The following is an 18,277-nucleotide window of genomic DNA, read 5'->3' as shown; positions in this document are numbered from 1 at the left end:
ATTGGATTAATTAACAGCTCCAAAAAATTTCTAACCTTAATTGTTTGGCTCCGGAATAATTCAATTAGCTTCCACAAAAAGTTTCAGCATTATGATTTACTGCCTAAATTAAATCAGAATAGAAAACAAAAAAATAAGCAAGAAAACCCCTGAATGGGCCTAATTGGATGCAGTTGGCCCATTAGTCTAGCCTGCACTTGGCTCTATGCTCTGAATTTGGCCCAAGAGCAACCTTTTTTTCGGACAGAAAGGCAGAGCAGAGAGCTGCATTTCATTGATCAAAAGTTTCTGAATTCCTAATTTCTTCTCTTTTTTTCCAACATATTTAAATGTTGGTCACTTCTTCTCTTTTTGTTTCAACATTTAAACAACTTTAACCAACATTTAAACTAGGTGAATTTCTCAAAAAATTTCAAGATTACAAATTCCTTCATAATTAATGCCTTTCCATACATTTTCAACATTACAACCAGTGCGATTACCATACCTACAAATGCCCAAAAGTATTTGCAAATGGGTATTGGTAGTGCTTGATCTTCAAGCTTCCTAACCTTCTTCTTCAACATCCTAAGCTCAATAGCTAGCTCTCTGTCAGTGCGTGCTTCGCCATCCATCTCTTCTTCCGGAGCTCGTGGTGTGGCCACTGCCGTTTGTGGCAGCATGCGCAACCATTCTTCATGCTCTTCTGCAGTTCATTCATCAGAGTCTTGGCCAGAGCATCGACCCAAAGAAAGAAGCATGTCACCTGCATGAACACTAAACAGATCAACCCATTGCTCAAACATCCCGACGACGAAAATGGTGCAATTGCCCCGATTCTTACCCCATTCTCGCTGCACACGTAGAACGGACGATTCTGGTTCCTCGGTGTCTGAGAAACCCTTCGATCAACGCCCACCCGGCACCGCGGACAGACGAAGACAGGCATGTCCACACGCGCCCGGCTCTGCATCCGCGAGGTGGCGCGGGAGCTTGAGGAAGACATGGAGCTCGGAGCTGAAGGGGGTCTCAACGCCGCCGCGCCCTCCACTGCTAGCTTCCCACCGCCGCGCCCTCCACAGCTAGCTTCCCGCCGCCGTACTCTCTCTCTCGCCATGGTCACCGCCGTGCTCTCTGTCGCCGTGGTCACCGCCGCTGTCGCCCGCTTATATAGCACACCCGCCAACGGCTCTCTGCTCAACGGCTCTTTGCTGGGTCCCACAAGCCACGCGTGCAACGGTCTGAATAAAATTGGCCGTTTCTGCCGCCTGGTCCCACCTGTAAGGGCCGAGTCAAAAGGTTGACCTGACGGAGACGGCAGAGTTCACGGAACGAGTCGGTACGCACGGACTAGGGGCAAAACTGAGCACAATTCGCATCTGAGGGCAAAACTGAGCACATGGACACCACTGAGGGCAAAAGGATAATTAACCCTACATTTTTATCCCAGATGTTGGGCGGGCCACGACACGCTTTTGCCCTCACGAAGCTCCGCCAGTGCGTGTAATTCTACCCCATGTTGCTTAATTAAATCATGAAGCAATTAGTTTATGGCTTAAGTACCTGCAGATTGCCACAGTTCTATTTTTCTTCCACTATGTTTGGCTTTCTAGAAGTCTTTTGCATATTGTGCAGCAAATGAGTTCAAATGTTTCTTATTCTGATGTAGTATCAAATAAGAAGGATGATGTTTGATGACTCGATTGAACTGAAGCTATCCTTAGGAATACAACAATTCTTGCTCCATTGTATGTGCTTCCAACCATTCATATAGAAGGGGTATTTTCAAGATCATTTACATGCTTGAATATGTGCTGAGGCTGGGCTCATTAAAAAGCACACTTGTACGATTGTACGCCATAGCATTGCTGTAACTATGAACTGCAGTTAATTAACACTTGTGTTAAAAAAATCTTTTGATCTTCTGTGTTTGTGAGCTGTATATCATGGATTTGGTTCAGTCGGAGGGTCTTTTGTGAATGCAACTTAAGAAATAGTACGCATCTAGCCATCCAAGATCCAATATTCAACAAAAGTCTAAGATTAATTGGGCTACTTTCTTTGATTTAATTGGGTGGTGTCGTAGAATTGTCATGGCATATGTCCTCATGAAAAAAACTTAGTCGTGAGGCCAACGCATCTATGTGGTAGCTCGAGAGGGGTTGAGTGGGAGGAGAGACGCGAGGTTTTTTACCTAGGTTCGGCCCCTCACGGTGGAGGTAAAAGCCTACATCCTGCTTCATTGATATTGATGATGATGATCACGATACAGGGGTGCTCTATTTTGAGAGCTCTTGACTTGTCTGTCTATCTATACTTGTCCAACTTGTCCCTCTTGGGGTGCCCCGCCCCTATTTATATAAGTTGAAGGGGCGGGTTACATGACTAGTCCTACTAGGATTAGAATTACTCTATTAAAATTAGAGTCCTAGTCTTGCTTTCTTTGTAGAAGAATATTCCTTATGCCTTTTATCTCAGGACAACGCTAACGCTCACACGTGTGGTGCGAGAGAAACCCGCCCACATGCCCTATAACACACAGACTGCGCCACGTCGCCACATGCATGCATGTGGGAATATTTTTGGATTTTCAGTTTTTAGAATGTTTTATCTCTTAAATGAAAAATTCGATTGAAGATCCATTTTCACCATTAAATCCCTCGCGGCGAGATCTTCGAAACTAGATCTCATATCAATATATTTCAACGAATTTTTTTAGGTTAAAAGTTGCTATGTCTATTGCACATGAATTGTCATGGTGTTTACACTGAAGTTGCCGTGATTTGTTTCAGCTATTTTCTTCTACATTTAAAAGTAAATTTTAACATATTATAAAATGGGAAATTAAGAAACTAGACTTGCCATGAACCATAAACTAAATTTGCCATGATACATGCACTGAAAATTGCCATGGATCATACAAAAAATAATTTTAATGCTCAAAGTACTGAAATTGCCATCATCAAAATACTAAAATTGTCATGCTCTACAAACTAAAATTGCCACATGGCAGCTTTAGTTTAAGCACTATGGCAACTGCAGTGTAAACATCATGGCAACTTTTGGACAAAAAAATCGTCGAAACATATCAACATGCGATTTAGTTTTGAAGATCTCGTCGAGACGGATTTAATGGTGAAAACAGATTTTTAATTTGATTTTTAATTAGGAGATAAAACATTTTTAAACCGAAAATCAAAAAGATTTCTACTGATGTCATCTGTTAACGCGTGACAAAATGAGTGATAATGGAGGTGTGTGGGCGATGTGCAAGATGTCAAACGTGTGGGCGTTAGTTTTTTCCTTCATCCTAAGCCGGCCCACCATAACATAAGCCGGCCTCCCCACGAGCCGCCTTCTGGGCCGTCGGGTCTTATCAATCATCTGATTCTCCCGCCGGGTTACTAATGAGCCGCCGAGGTTCGCGCGGGTCTCCAGTGAGTCGCCAAGTATAAGTCGAATCTCTGGTGAGTCGTCAAGTCCGGCCGAGTCATATTTCCGGCCGGGTCATACCGCGGGATATATCCCGATAGGTGGTGAACAGTTATGCTCTTCACTTCTTCCTCAAAACTATAGTATAATACTCCCCTGTCCTAAAATAAGTGTCTCACTTTAGTACTCTTGTTGTGTTGAAAATTGTTCGTTCTCGTAGCAACACACGTGCAATTATCTAATTAAGATTAAAATTCTTAGTGTTCATGCTTTGAAATTCTGAACAATGTGGTGTAGCTACTAGGGAGAACTCGTCTCCAAAATACTCCTGTGTTGGTTCTTGTGGTCGAAATTCTTCATTTCTCACTGCGGTCGCCCAAAATCTGCTATGGCAAGGCTAAACCTAACATTAGAGGTGCCACTTTACTAATGTTTGAGTTATGTTCATGTACTACTATGCATTGTCCAATTAATCTTGCTCCAAATAAAGAAAATTCCACAAAAAAAGAGATAAAAATAGTCCTGACAAGAGCAATTGTTATTGCTGAATCTACGTCGCATTTGGACTGAAGCCAAAGCTGAAGAACTCGCAGAAGTTCACGTTAGAAAAAGCAGAGGAATGAATGAATCAAGATGTTATTGTCATTCGCCTGCTGCATGAACAGCTTGATGATTCGGAAAATTTTAACTGGAATTATCAAAAACGGAAGGATACATTTCATAAATCAAAGAAGCCTGGAATCAATCGGAAATATGTGATCTAATTATTTTCCCTCTTCACGCGCGCAGCTCGTCACTCTGATTCCCCCCATTGTTGCTGTTGCTGCTCCGCTTCTTGCCCTTGGCGACGCCGTAGGCAGCGCCATGGAAGTCGAGGAAGAGCGCGAGCAGGGAGGCGTTGGAAACGGCGTTAAAGGCCCACCCGGCCATCCCCTCGCAGCCACCGCGGGCGAAGGGGAACCAGATTTCTGCGATACCATTGGGATGAATTCTGAAAACCATAACAAAGCACATTTGGTTAATGACCATATGACAGTTTTAACAAAGTTTATCTAATGAACATATAATCCTACTTTCTTAAGAAATAATCTCATTTAGTGTGCGATAATGATTATGGATCTGCAACGAAGAAGTACAGTTAGTGCTTTGGACCCCATATGCCCTACTATTGCAACTTTCTGGAATTAACTGTACTAAGATCCACACCTTTTGTATTCCTCCCATATTTTCACTGTATATAAAATCCGCTCATCTTGCATACATCTCTAACAAAGTACTAACTTTTAGTCTAGATTCAATGCATGATCGTCGCCATGTGCACCAAATACGTCTTCACTTCTTTCTTATAAGTGTGCAAATGGGTAGAGAAAGCAATTCAAGGAGCGCTAGGATAGCAGACTTGCTCGTTCATACATACTTCTTGTTTAGTGTTGAGCTTTCACTTTCGTTTGGATTAGTTTAGAGTAATGGAACTACTACGAAGACCGAATATGTTGTACATAAAGGTGCAATATATAAGAATATGAGCTTGGGAGGCATCTGGAATGAATAGAAAGAGAAGATGAATGAACGAGCAAGCACCAACCAGTAGCTGCACTATCTCATTGGTCATCCAAGACGGTGAAATGTTGGGTAGAGGCCTCATTCGTTTGGGCTTCTGAAGTAGCTTCCGCAGAAAAAAAGATAAAGCCCTAAGGAACAAAGTTTATTGGCGTGTTGCCAAACTACAGCTGATGAGTTCACAGCATCCATGAGTTGTTAACATGGGGAGTGAAGTATGTGGTTCCGACATGTTCCTATTTATTCCAGGCATGTCAACTTTGTAGATATTATATTTGTTTTTAATATATAAAAAAGTGCTCCTGCTATTTGCTCGAAAAAAGTACGAGAGTTCTTGATATGGTGAGTGAACTATGGTTTTTCGGTATATACCATAAAAACCGAAATTCAAAACGGTATGGAAAGTTCATACCATACCGGAACCAGAAACCATATAAAAACCATAAAGTTGATTTGGTTCAGTTTGTTTTTGGTTCGGTTTTAAAATGCACAGAGTGAGTTTTCAACCATTGTTCTAGTTCTTCTCGTAAATGAAGCGATGCCATGGTTGTACGAGTACAAGTGCTGGTTTTTAGTCATTCTTCTACTTCTCGTAAATGAAGCGATGCCATGGTTGTATGAGTACGAGCTGTTTTTTTTTCCTTTTTTAGATGGTGAGTACGAGCTGTTAGAGAGCAACATATGTCCTATGTGTTTTTATTTGAGGTACATGAAATGTATTTTCTACTTTTTATATGAGTTGCAAACTTACAATACATATGTACATATGGACCCCACAGTCAGACTAATACGTAATGTCATTCAAGCACACAAAAACATGTGGCACTTAATATACTTTTGGAGGGAAAATAACATTTTATATTAATGTTAAGATTTATCAATCACTCTACTACTGATACTTCAAAGTTAGGACTATGGTATTAAAAATGCATAAATTATAATTTTCCAACCTTTTACTTTCGAATTTGAATATTTTAACCCAAAAAAATTGCATATTTAGAAATTGGATGCCAAAAATAAATTTTGGCTCTTCCGTATGTTTTTTATTCCAAATACAAATACAATGTATCATTTTTAGAACATGTGAAATTAGAAACATTTGTTGCATGGTTAAAAACTTAACTTTATTTTAAAATCTATAAAATATGTCCTGTAATGCTGAATATCCAAAATAGCAAGAATTCTGTTTTGAGTTTTGAAAATATATGAAACGGATATGTAGCATTAGGTTGTGAACATTTTGGAATATTGTAACCATTTGACCATGTAAGATCTTGGATTTGAGAATCGTCAGCAATACCATAGGGATGAATTCCGAAAACCATAATAAAGAGGCATTTGGTTGATGACCATTATCATGTTAACAATTTTTACAATTTTTCTCCGATGAAGATATGCTCCCACTTTCTTAAAAAATAGTCTAGCTTAGTGTGCACTAATAATGATGAACATATAATCTGACTTTTTTAGGTAGCAACCTTCTGAAATTAACTATACTAAGATCCACACCTTTTGTATTCCTCCCATATTTTCATCATGGATAAAATCTGTTCATTATGCATACATCTAATGTACTAACTTTTAGGCTAGATTTAATCTTTAGTGCATCATCGACGTACGCCATGTGCACCAAACCCGCCTTCGCTTCTTCTCATCCTACCGCGTGAACCTTATATATAAGTGTGCAAATGGGTAGAGAAAGTAGTACAAGGAGCGATAGGAAAGCATACTGACCAAGATGGAGGGAGCTAAAACAATGATATTCATATATACTTTTTGTCAAGTCTTGAGCTTGCATTGCCATTTGGATTAGTTTAGAGTAATGGAACTACTAAGGAGACCCAATATGTCGTATATAAAGGTGCGCAGATATAAGAATATGAGCTTGGGAGGCATCTGGAATGAAAAATAGAAAGAGGGGAGGAACAAACGGGCAAGTGCAGGGCAACTAGTAGCAGGACTGTCTCATGAGTCATCCACGATGATCAAATATCGAACAATGGCCTTATTCGCTTGGGCTTTTGAAGCAGCTCTTCCATAGAAAAAAGCACGAAGTCCTCCCAAACAAGGTGTTTCGGCTTGTTGCCAAACCATAGCCGGAGCGGCCTTCAGTTATACAGGTCGCAGCACCACTTGAAGGAATTTCAAAATCTTCTTCCTTGGCAACGTCCACATTGCTCTTTCGACTTCTCTAATATTATAGAGACAGCGACACTTCTGGATCTCGTAAAATTAAGGCTCATATCTAACTTGGTTCGGGGAGAAGCTCATTAAGTTTTGAAAGTGTTGTTCTAATCCCGAGCTCATGTAAGCTCGAGTGAATAGTAAAATCACAAAAAAAAAAATCTGAATTTTTTTCTATGAGACATTGACAAAATTTTCCATAGCTTGCAAAAATTCATCGTGAAATGACATTCTGAAAAATGTGGCAAAAAAATCAATGCTCCAAAATGCTTTTGAAAATAACATTTTGAAGCATCGGTTTTGTTTTTTCCCATAATTTCCACGAATGTCGTATGGTGATGATATTTTACAAGCTAACAAACATTTTGTCAATGTTTCACAAAAAACGAATTATTTGAATTATTTTTTTATTTTTTTATTTTACTGTTCACCTGAGCTCACATGAGCTCGGGATTAAAACAACTGCTTCCATCAAGTTTCGGTGTCTTATGGACCTTGTTGTTGAGCACTCCGATACCATAAATAAAAAGGAAAGTTTACCAATAGTAAAAAATACTGCAAATAACCAATAGTAAAAATACTGCAAATAACAGAAATAAAAAAGAAATGGATTTTTTTGGGGAAGAAATATATTTCATATGAAAAAGGGTGTGTCTAGGGCACAATTAGATGTGAATTGCACATCTAAATGACTTCATCAAGCCTAAAAAGAAAATGAACAGGAAAAAAACCCACATGAATCTCCGCATAAGGGCAATGATATAGGCCTTAGAGCATCTCCAGCAGTTGAGCCCCCCAGGGCGCCGAAAAAGAGCGGCTTAGGGGCAAACCGGCTCTAGATTGGCCCCTGGGGCGACCTACCTCCCAGCCACGTCCCCCAGGCGCCGCCCCCAGACGCGGCAAATTCAAACGTAGTCATTCCCGCTCACAAAATAGACGCCACAAATCCGGCGATCAAGCGACCACAAGTTCGGCGATCGAATGAAAAGTCCGGCGTACAAAAAAACAAAAAGGACGCGCGTGCGCATCAGACGGCGAGGTCGGCCTCCGGCGTCGGCGGAGTCGGCGTGCGCGGGCTTGGTGGGGTCTCCGTGCTTGGCGGCGTCGGCGTGGCTTCTGTGCTGTGGGGAGTCTCGACGGCATCATTGCTCGGGCTTTGCGGCGTCGTCGGTGTGGGCGTCAGTGTGGGCGTCGTCGTTGAGGGAAGCTGGTTCAGGATGAGGCCACGCTCCGCCAAGTATCACGCCTTGACCGCCTTGTCGTTGCTGTGGAGCATGTCCGCCCCGCCCAGTAGGAAAGCCAGGTCGGTGTTTCTCTTCTTCGCGGCGACATTGGTCCGGAGCAGGTCGAGCTTGACGATGCTGCTCGACATCAACGCCGACCACCGCGCCTCGGTCTTCTCTTCACAAAGGGCGGCCCGGGCCTGCGCGTCGGCGAGGCAGTGCTCGATGGACTCCTGCACACGAGCGGTGGTCGTGTCGGCGTGTTTCCCCTTCTTGGCACATTTGTTGCCGTCCGGCCGCCCTTCTGACGCACACGGAGTTGGCGCGTCCGGCTTGTAGGTCTCCTTGGCCTTGTCGAGGGTGCGCCGGACTTCTGCCCACTTCTCGCACATGTCAATGCGCTTGTAGACATGCAGGTACTTGAATTCGGCGTGCCATACAAGGCGAACATGCGCAACAACTGCGCGAAAGAACAAACAGTTGGCGGGCGCACACGGCGAAGAGAGGCGGGAGACCGGCGTGCCATACCTGATCCTCAATGCTAACGCCGCTCTCCGAGTGAGCCGCGACCTCCTCGACGATCACATGCCATTTGTTACACGCCCCTGGATACGCCCCCAATGGTTCGCCATCGCCTTCGCCCCGCGCTGCATGTAGACGCCTTTGAAGTAGGGGTCGACGAGCTTGCGCTCGTCGAACTCGGCCTTGATGCACTCCTAGTACGTCTCGATGCTCTGGTTCGTGCCGGTGGTCGGGTCGAGGCAGACGACTTTCCATGCTTCGGCGAGGCATTCCTCCTCCTTGAACGCCCACTTGATGCGTGGCTCGCCGGACCTGGCCGCCCGCTTCTTCTTCTTCTTGCGCCCCCTTTCCGGAACAGTCGCCGGCTCCTCCTCCTCCTCTTCGTCCTCCTCCTCCTACTCCTCCTGCCCCTCCTCGCCGTAGACGTAGCCGAGATCGCCGTCCATGCTGCCGCTGAGATTCACCGTGTCGTCCGGGATGACGAATTCGGGAGACGCAACGGTCGCGGCCGAGCCTGTCGCGATGATGTCGTCCATGTCGGCCTCGGTCTCGTCGGTGTCGCCGAGGTGCGAGAAGGGCAACGCGCCACGATAGAGAGGGGGCGTCGGGGAGGACGCGTAGGCGGGCGGCGAGTAGTTGTATGGAGGGTACTGCACGCCGGCGAAGGCGGGCGAGGGCGTGCGCTGGGTTGGGTGTCCATGAGGGAAGCTGACATTGGGGTTGAACCCATCGTGCGCGTCCCCGTCGGCGTAGCCCGGCGAGGGCGCGCATCCCCATGGCTGTGGCGACGGAGAACCGATGCCTTGCTGGCCCCATGTCGCGTACTGGGCGTGGCTGCCGGGCGGATTCATCATCCCCGCGCGAGTCACCTCGGCCTCGGCTTGGTCCGTCGAAGCCGCAGCCGCCCACGCCGCGTTGTCACGGGCCTTCTTGGCGATCGCCCTGTTCCCGGCGGTGACAGCCTCCCGTCGCTGAACTTCCGCCCTCCATTCGGCGTTCATCATGCCCGGTGGCTTGGACGGCGGCGCCCTCGGCTTTCTTTGCTTCGGCTGGGCGACGGAGGCGGTCGCGATTGCCGCAGCGCGGGGGGCGACGTACTTCTTCGGTGGCATGCCGGGCGGCTGGGAAGCGAGCGGGAGGGAGAAGCGGGAGGAATGGAGAGAATGGGATGGAAGTGGGGGAAAAGCGGGAAGAAACAGCGGGAAGAGGAGTTCGAGTCGCCGACAGGGCGGACTAACGCGCCCTTTTCGCTTGTGCCGACGCTCCAGGCGCCCCCGGGGCGCCGGGTTCGGCCTGAGTCTGCCGGCACCAGTTTCGGCCCGAGTCGGCGAATAATGGGCTTCTGGGGCACGACTGGGCCGTTTTCTCGGCGCCGGCGCGACAAAAACGTCTGAGGAGGGCCTGTTGGGGACGCGGCCAGAGATGCTCTTAGATGCGCAAAACTTATGACACATCTAGATATGTTTTAGCAAAATTGAAAAAAAAAAGATAGTACTGTACTAGTCAAGGCGGCTCATCTTGTTGACGTCTGCGGATCTACTATATGCAACGCGCGGCGAAGCCCATTTTAGGCCCTGCGGTTGGTGGGAATTTCTTATCATTTTGCCCTACGTGTCAACCCAGACCACCACAAGCGGAAGGTCAATTCGCCGGCGCCGTCGCTTGGAGGGAGCGAGCTAGCCCGATGGCGGCCGCGCTGCTGCGACACGTCCGGTGGCTCCTGGTCGAGCACTCCGCCGTCGCCTCCTTTCACTGGCGCCCGGGCACCACGCTCGCGGCGTCGCCGTCATTCCCCGCCGCCGTCATCTGCGCCTACCTCGCCACGGTGCTCCTCCTCCACCGCCGCATCCTGCCCCTCCCGCCCCTCCCGCCGCGCGCCCTCCGCGCCGTCTCCGCGCTGCACAACTGCGTCCTCCTCGCCCTCTCCGCCGCGATGGCCGCCGGCTGCGTGCTCTCCGCCGCGGCCACGGCGCCCTCGCCGCGCTGGGCCTTCTGCTTCCCGCCGGGCGGCGCCACGGAGCCGTCGGGCCCGGTCTTCTTCTGGGCGCACGTCTTCTACCTCTCCAAGATGTACGAGCTCGGCGACACGCTGCTCATCCTCCTCGCCCGCCGCCCGCTCACCCTGCTCCACGTCTACCACCACGCCCTCGTCATCGCCATGTGCTACCTCTGGCTCGCCACGCGCCAGTCGCTCATGCCCGTCGCGCTCGTCACCAACGCCGCCGTCCACGTCGTCATGTACGCCTACTACCTCTGCTGCACCCTCGGCCTCCGCTGGCCGCCGCGATGGAAGCGCGCCGTCACCGAGCTGCAGATCCTGCAGTTCCGCTTCAGCTTCGCCGCCTCCGTCGTCATGCTCTGGTTCCACTTCGCCGGCGGCGGGTGCGAGGGGATGGCAGGGTGGGCCTTCAACGCCGTCTTCAACGCCTCCCTGCTCGCGCTCTTCCTCGACTTCCACGGCGCCGCCTACGCCGCCAAGGCCAACAAGACAAACATCAACAATGGCAATGGGGGGAAATCAGAGTGACGAACAAGGGGACTTCTTTTTAGATTACACAGATTTATGATTGATTCCACAGGCCTGTTTGATTTGTGATGAAATGCATTGGCCTTCCATTTTTGACAATTCTAGTTTCTCAAATTTTCTAAATCATCAACCAAGACGTTCATGCACAAGGCCAATCGCAATATAGCAGCTTTGATTGATTCCTCTGCTTTTCTTCTGCGAGTTCTTAATCTTTGCTTCAGTCTGAATGCAAATGTAGATTCAGCGACGACAGTCGCTTCTGTGAGGACTATTTTTATATATTCTTCCTTTGTATGGAATTTTCTTTCTTCGGACCAAGATTAATTAATTGGACAATGATATTATATATTCATGTGTACTAAGTTGAACCAACCGAGTCTACATATTCATGGACTGTATTTTCTTTCCTATGTCAATAAGTACCGATTCAATTGTCAATGCTGGTATGGAATTACATTATAACATTATTAAAATTACCGGTAATCACGGTGATTGCTTACAAAATATAGGTGCCACCGTGTGCAAATGCAATGCACATACAATTATCCAGACAACCTATAATAATTTTTTTTGATCGAAAGGGGTTTCCCCGCTCTATTTTATATAAACGAAGCAAAGCGAGTCACAGCAGACCGTTACAAGCATTCGGGACCTGCCTGAATGGCAGGACCAAAGACACCGGAATCAAAAGACAAATTCAGCGTTCTGAGGAAGCGCATAGACGGTCATACATCTACCACGACAGGGGAACTGACGGATATATTTGCCAACTCTTTTTCACTCTGCTATTTTTATCTCCTTTTCACTCTGGGTGAATCTTCAGCATCTCCTCTTCGATCTTTCTCTTGCAAGCTCTCAGACCGACTCCCATGCAATCCTGAGCAGCTCGCCTCTTCGCCGATTTTGGAGTTGGATGCATCTTCTCAGCAGCACCGATTGGTCGTCCACACATAGCACCTTCCATTGATGCAGCGACGAGCTGATCCTTGCCAAGATTGCACGCGTGCTTGTCCACTGTACGCCCTGAAAGCACATATCATTACACATCGTCCAAATGCTCCAAATGGTAGCAACACAAGCAATATTAGTAACAGACTTTTTGTTATTTAGATTCCAGAAGGAAGATAATTCATTCATGTCATTTGGAATACTAAACTCAAAAGAGTCAGATATATCACTCCAAACTTGTTTAGCAACCACACATTCAAAGAACAGGTGACAGACAGTTTCATCCTCATTACAAAATAAGCATTTTAGATTTTCCACCTCTCTCCTCTTATTCAGGTTATCCCTGGTAAGAATTTTGTTATGAAAAGCTAGCCAGAGAAAGACTAAATATCTGTGAGGTACAACAATCTTCCAGAATTTTCTCCAAATGGGGGTAGACACTCCCCCCCCCCCAATTAATCATGTTATAAAACGACTTAACTGAATAGACCCCCTACGTTTCCAATCTCCAAATGGGTTGGTCCGTCTCGTCAGTTATTGGCATGTCAGAGATGATTCGGATCAATTCATGCCATCTATCCAAAAACCCAGCCTCCACACATCTGTTGAAGGTAAGTTTGAGAGTAGAACCATCCCATACCTCAGAAACTGCGCAGCATTGCTGTTGGCAAATTTCATACACGTCCCAGAATTGGGTTTTGAGGGAAGAATCCCCCACCCAAACGTCATCCCAAAAGCTTATTTTATTACCATTCCCTAGTTTCCATTTATAGAAGGGCCTAACCCCCTCCAAGGCCCAGGTGACACCATTCCAGAAGGGAGAGCCCACACCCTGCCTAGACCACAATATATTTGGCTTAGTTGTTTTATATTTGTGGTCGATCAGCTTCACCCAGTTTTTGTTACTGTCCATAAAATATCTTTTAGCCCAAGAGGCTAGTAAGGCCATGTTGAATTCTCTCAGGTTAGGTACCCCCAGACCACCAAAGTCTTTTTTCTGGGAGATCAAACCCTAATTAGCAAGATGGTACTTATGTTCATCCCCCACATTCCCCCAGAAAAAGTGAGCCATCTGAGAAGTGATGGCCTTGATCGCCCACTTGGGGAACTTAATAACTGACATGAGGTACATGGGGATACTGGCAATGCATGCCTTGAGGAGGACTAGTTTTGCTTCATAGCTAAGTAGTCTCCCCTTCCATCCACATATCCTTTTGATGATCTTATCTATGATGTATTGGATGTCTTCTCTTCTCAATTTGAGGTAGTGAAGAGGAACTCCAAGATATTTTAGAGGGAAATCCCCCAATTTACAACAGAAAATCCGAGACAGGAGTTTAGCATCATCCTCATTCATATTGATAGGTACTACTTCACATTTGTCATAATTGATTTTTAACCCAGAAAGGTTTTCAAAGCAGGCAAGTAGCCATTTCATGTTCCTAACATATTCAGGTTTAGGGTTAAGAAAGAGAATTGTATCATCAGCATATTGCAGGCATATGAGTCCTTGAGGGATGATATGGGGAACAATCCGAGATATGATATTATTATTAACAGCTTCAGCTAACATGCGAGAAAACACATCAGCCACCAAATTAAAAGCATGGGGGAACTTGGATCCCCTTGTTTTAAACCTTTTCCACCCACAAAGTATGGACCAAGGGTATCATTGATCTTAACACAGAAAGAGCTCTGTTGCAAAATGGATAAGTTCCATCTAATCCACTTAGCCCCAAATCCCCTAGATGTAAGCATTTCTACTAGGAAATCCCAGTTCACTCTATCATAGGCTTTTTCATAATCTATTTTGAGAACAATCCCAGATTCTTTTGATTTATGGACCTCATGGATGGCCTCATGAGCAGTAACTACACTTTCTAAAATGAACCTGCCTCTCACAAAGGCAGATTGACATGGGGATAGGAGCCTATAACCAACAGGGCCAACTCTGTTTGTCATAGCTTTACTGAATATCTTAACAGAACAGTTGCTCAAATAGATGGGTCTGAATTTCCTCATGTTCTTGGCATCTGGCTCTTTAGGGATCAAAGTAACAATAGAATAGTTTAGTCTCTGGATATCCAGAGTCCCATTTTCAAAATCTCTAACCAGAGCCATAAAGTCACCCTTAATCACCTCCCAAAATTGTTGATAAAAAAGAAAAGACAAACCATCAAGACCAGGGGCTCCATTAGCATATGATCCCATAATGGCCTCTTTAATTTCTTCTTCTGAAAAAGGTCTTTCCAGGGAAGTATTTTCTGCTTCTGTCACCATTTCTTCCTCAGACCAAAACTGGTCATCTAAATGTATATTAGGTTTAGGCTTAAACCCAAAGAGGTTTTTATAAAAGTTAGTGGCCACCTCCAGCATGTCCTTAGTGGAGTATACAGGCCCATTAGGACCCTCCAGGATAGTCAATTGATTCTTCCTTCTGCGTTGGTTAGCAATAGCATGGAAGTAAGCTGTGTTTCTGTCTCCTTCTTTGATCTTTCTATCTCTAGATCTCTACCACATGGCAGTCTCTTCCTTCTTCCAGATCCCCTCAAGTTCCTCTTTAATTTGTTTCATTCTGAGGACATCCCCAGCATTAGTCCTATTTTGTTCAGCAAAGATATCTAGGATATCAAACTCCAGAAGGAGCTCTTTCTTTTTCTTCTTCATGGCTGCTTCCAGATTAATGCTCCATCCTTCAACACTTTTCCTAAATAGTTTGGTTTTAAATTGCCAAGTCCCAATAGCAGTTGCACAAGGTGATGGTGTGGCCCAAATTTTCTCCACTAAGGGTCTAAAATCTGGTTGGTCTAACCACCATTTCTCAAATCTAAAAGGTTTAGTAGGGTTACTGCTACCCATTCCAGAATCAAGAAGTATTGGGGCATGGTCACTCCCCACCCTAGGAAGGGCACACAAGGTAGTGAGAGGGAAGTGACTATCCCAACTAGTGGCAGAGAAAACCCTGTCAATAGTGGCAAATATAGGGTTGTCTTGGTTGTTGCTCCAAGTATATACCCTGTTAGCTAATCTATACTCCATAAGACCCCATTTATTTATCCAGTCATTGAACAACAATGTCCAGGAAGCATTTATATTGCTTGAGGATTTATCCTTAGCTTCTCTAATCAGATTAAAGTCACCTCCCAGTAAAACAGGATAACATAAATCATCCATATTCTCATGCAATTCAGCAATAAAATCAATCTTGTCTACAGCATAAGTTGTGCCATAAACCACAATCAGATGCCAACAAAACCCATCAGTCTTATTTTTTAGGGTAATGATAATGCAATATTTTTTACAGCTAACACTAAGTACCTCAAAAAGATTGGGTTTGGTACCCACAAGGATACCCCCAGCAGAGCCTACAACAGGTAGAATGTGTCAGTCATACACACTAGAACCAGCTAAGGCATTAAGGAAGGAGTCAGATAAAGTTTCTCTCTTGATTTCTTGAAATCCTAAAAAATCAGGTTTATATTTACCAACCAAGTCAGACAGGCACTGTAGTTTCCCTTTTTGGCCCAAACCTCCAATATTCCAAAAGATACCAATCATGGAATTTTGAAAGGGTGTGTCAGACTAAAAAAATCCTCCTCTCACATTATTCCCACTTCCACCCACATCATCAGCAGTGCCCCCTGATGTGTGAGTGTTGGGAATGTCTTTTTCTAGAGTACAAACTCCATTATCAATGTCTGGTCCAATATCTAAACTATCAGGCAAGGAAACTTCAGGATTTTGGGAAGCAAACACAAGACATTTTTCAGATTCATCTCTAATAATTTGGTTAATGATTTGGTTCTTGTCTCTCTCATCATCACCAATTTTGAGATTAACTGCAGAAGCATAAGCCTCTAAATTAGAAATAGCAGCATCAGTAAAAGACTTACTTTTAAAGGTAGGTGGGATCTCCAGGTTTTTCTTCATTTTGTAGGCTGCAGCTTTTTCCATGATGTTTTGCCTGTTGTGGACTCTGGAACTCAGCCTTGGAGCAATCACTGGTCCCCACTTGGTTTTTGGTGTAGCCTTCCCTTTAGTTTTATCCATGAGCTCCATCATCTTCAGGCCACTAGCTATGTGTGTCTCAACAGTAATCATTTCCTCCTCAGGTTCAGCAGATTCACTGTCAGTGTCAGAAGAAGAATCTTCCAGTTCTTTCAGCAGACCAGAGTAATACATCTTTTGGGCAGACACCATGGTAGCAGCAATCCCACTTGGTGATGTAGTAACCATGGTGTTTTCATCAGGTCTGTTGAGTGGGGTGCTGAGAGATTTGATTGCCTCAGAAAAAGGTATTGAGGATCTGCTTGGGCCCATATCATCTTGGTCAGGTTTCCTGTTGACTCTCACAGGAGAGAAGCATGCCTCCAGTAGAGCATGGGGATGAAATGAGGCACCATGATTAACTGTTTTCTTCCCAGTTGGAGTTTTTGTGGGGGCTCTGTTGGCAAGGTCTAGAGCATCAATGGGTTCCTCTCCATCATCCAACAAGTCTTTATCCAGTTCCTCCTCCTCTGTTGTCTTGTTGTCCTCATCTATTGTTATATCAGTGGGGCCATTATCATCATTGGGGTCATCAGCACCCACCTGGTCAAAGCCCTCCACAGTAAAGGATAGGATATACAGTTTTTTCCTCATCTCCATAATTCTTTCAAAGGGGATTTTTGTTGGGTCTCTGCAGGCAATTTTGATCCTCACTTTCTCATAGAAGCTCTTCATCGGGCCATTCTAGTCGACATCTAAAAGAATTCCAAAGCATGAGGCTATTTGGGATAGCACTTTCCATGTACACCATTTAGAGGACAGCCCCTCAACAATCACCCAGGCTTCAGTAAGTTCACTGAATGGGTCGATTGAGCCAGTCCATTTTTCCACAGACACAAAGACACCATCAATGGGTAGATCAAAAGCAGGGAACTCAATCAACTCATCAACATCTTTCCAGGGGGGGAATCTAACCAGGAACTTCTTATTTGACAGTGGCCTGATTTGCCACGTCCATTGTTTGTTTTTGCAGAAGATACTAGAAAGGTTTTTCATCAGGTCTGACTTATTGATCTCTCCTTTCATAATCCAGACTTCTCCACAGTTCCTAAAATTCAGCTAGCTTGCTTCTCTTCCCACAGGGGCGTCGATGTGATAAAACCCCAGTCCCAGCGCAGAACTCCCAAAGAAGGTGGCAACTGGGTGGGGCTGTGCCCAGGCTGCATAGTTGTTGACATTGTGGCCTTCCAATCCACAGATGAAGCAGGATTTCTTCTGTATGCAGTTGCCAACGTAGTGGCCAGGGCCTCCGCAAGTGAAGCACACCATATCCTTGTAACGCTCGTTAAGAACTTGCACCAAAGGGGCAGGTGGGATCGGAGCCGGAGGCACAGCGGCAGTGGTCTGAGTAGGGGGGCGTACCTTTACCAGGCGGCGCAGCTGCATGCGCACCTCCTGGAGGTTGACGACGTCCGGGGTTTTTCGGAGGGACCGGACCACGCTGCTTCTGTCCCATCGGCGGCGCATTCTTGTCCGCCATGACAACCTAAGCAAAGGATTTGGATCCTACTCCAATCCCTTCCCGGTTGATCTTGAGTTGCGTCGGTGGTGGATCAAACGGGCGAAGGTGTTTGATTGGAAAAAGATCAGAGGGAGAAAAACATCCCGATCGGGCTAGGTCTTTTCTGAGCCATCCCAAAGTGGAGGCTGATTTGGTTTTGCCAGGCAGAGGGTGAGGCTGGCGACAGCGGGGGAGGGAATGACCCAGAGCTGCCCAAAAACCCTAGATATAGATTCATCCGCGCTGCCTTGTGGAGGAGACGTAATAGGTAAAGGCGTTTTCACTTTTTTTGCAGCGGATCAGCGGGAGAGAGGTGATGATGGGGCCCGCATTATCCCGCCCAACGGTAGCCTC

General features: G+C 45.7%; 1 protein-coding gene across 1 annotated transcript; it reads left to right on the top strand.

The window, feature by feature from the left end:
- Positions 1-10,492: 10,492 nt before the first annotated feature.
- Positions 10,493-11,734, top strand: LOC119286953 (elongation of fatty acids protein 3-like). The gene has a single exon (XM_037566426.1). It carries the CDS (start codon positions 10,585-10,587, stop codon positions 11,425-11,427), a length of 843 nt encoding a protein of 280 aa, XP_037422323.1. The 5' UTR covers positions 10,493-10,584; the 3' UTR covers positions 11,428-11,734.
- The last annotated feature ends 6,543 nt before the right edge of the window (positions 11,735-18,277 follow it).

Source organism: Triticum dicoccoides, chromosome 4A (genome assembly GCF_002162155.2).
Source record: "Triticum dicoccoides isolate Atlit2015 ecotype Zavitan chromosome 4A, WEW_v2.0, whole genome shotgun sequence".
In the NCBI taxonomy this organism is placed as follows: Eukaryota; Viridiplantae; Streptophyta; class Magnoliopsida; order Poales; family Poaceae; genus Triticum; species Triticum dicoccoides.
The sequence above is the reverse complement of the archived record's forward strand: the minus strand, read 5'-3'. Positions and strand labels throughout refer to the sequence as shown.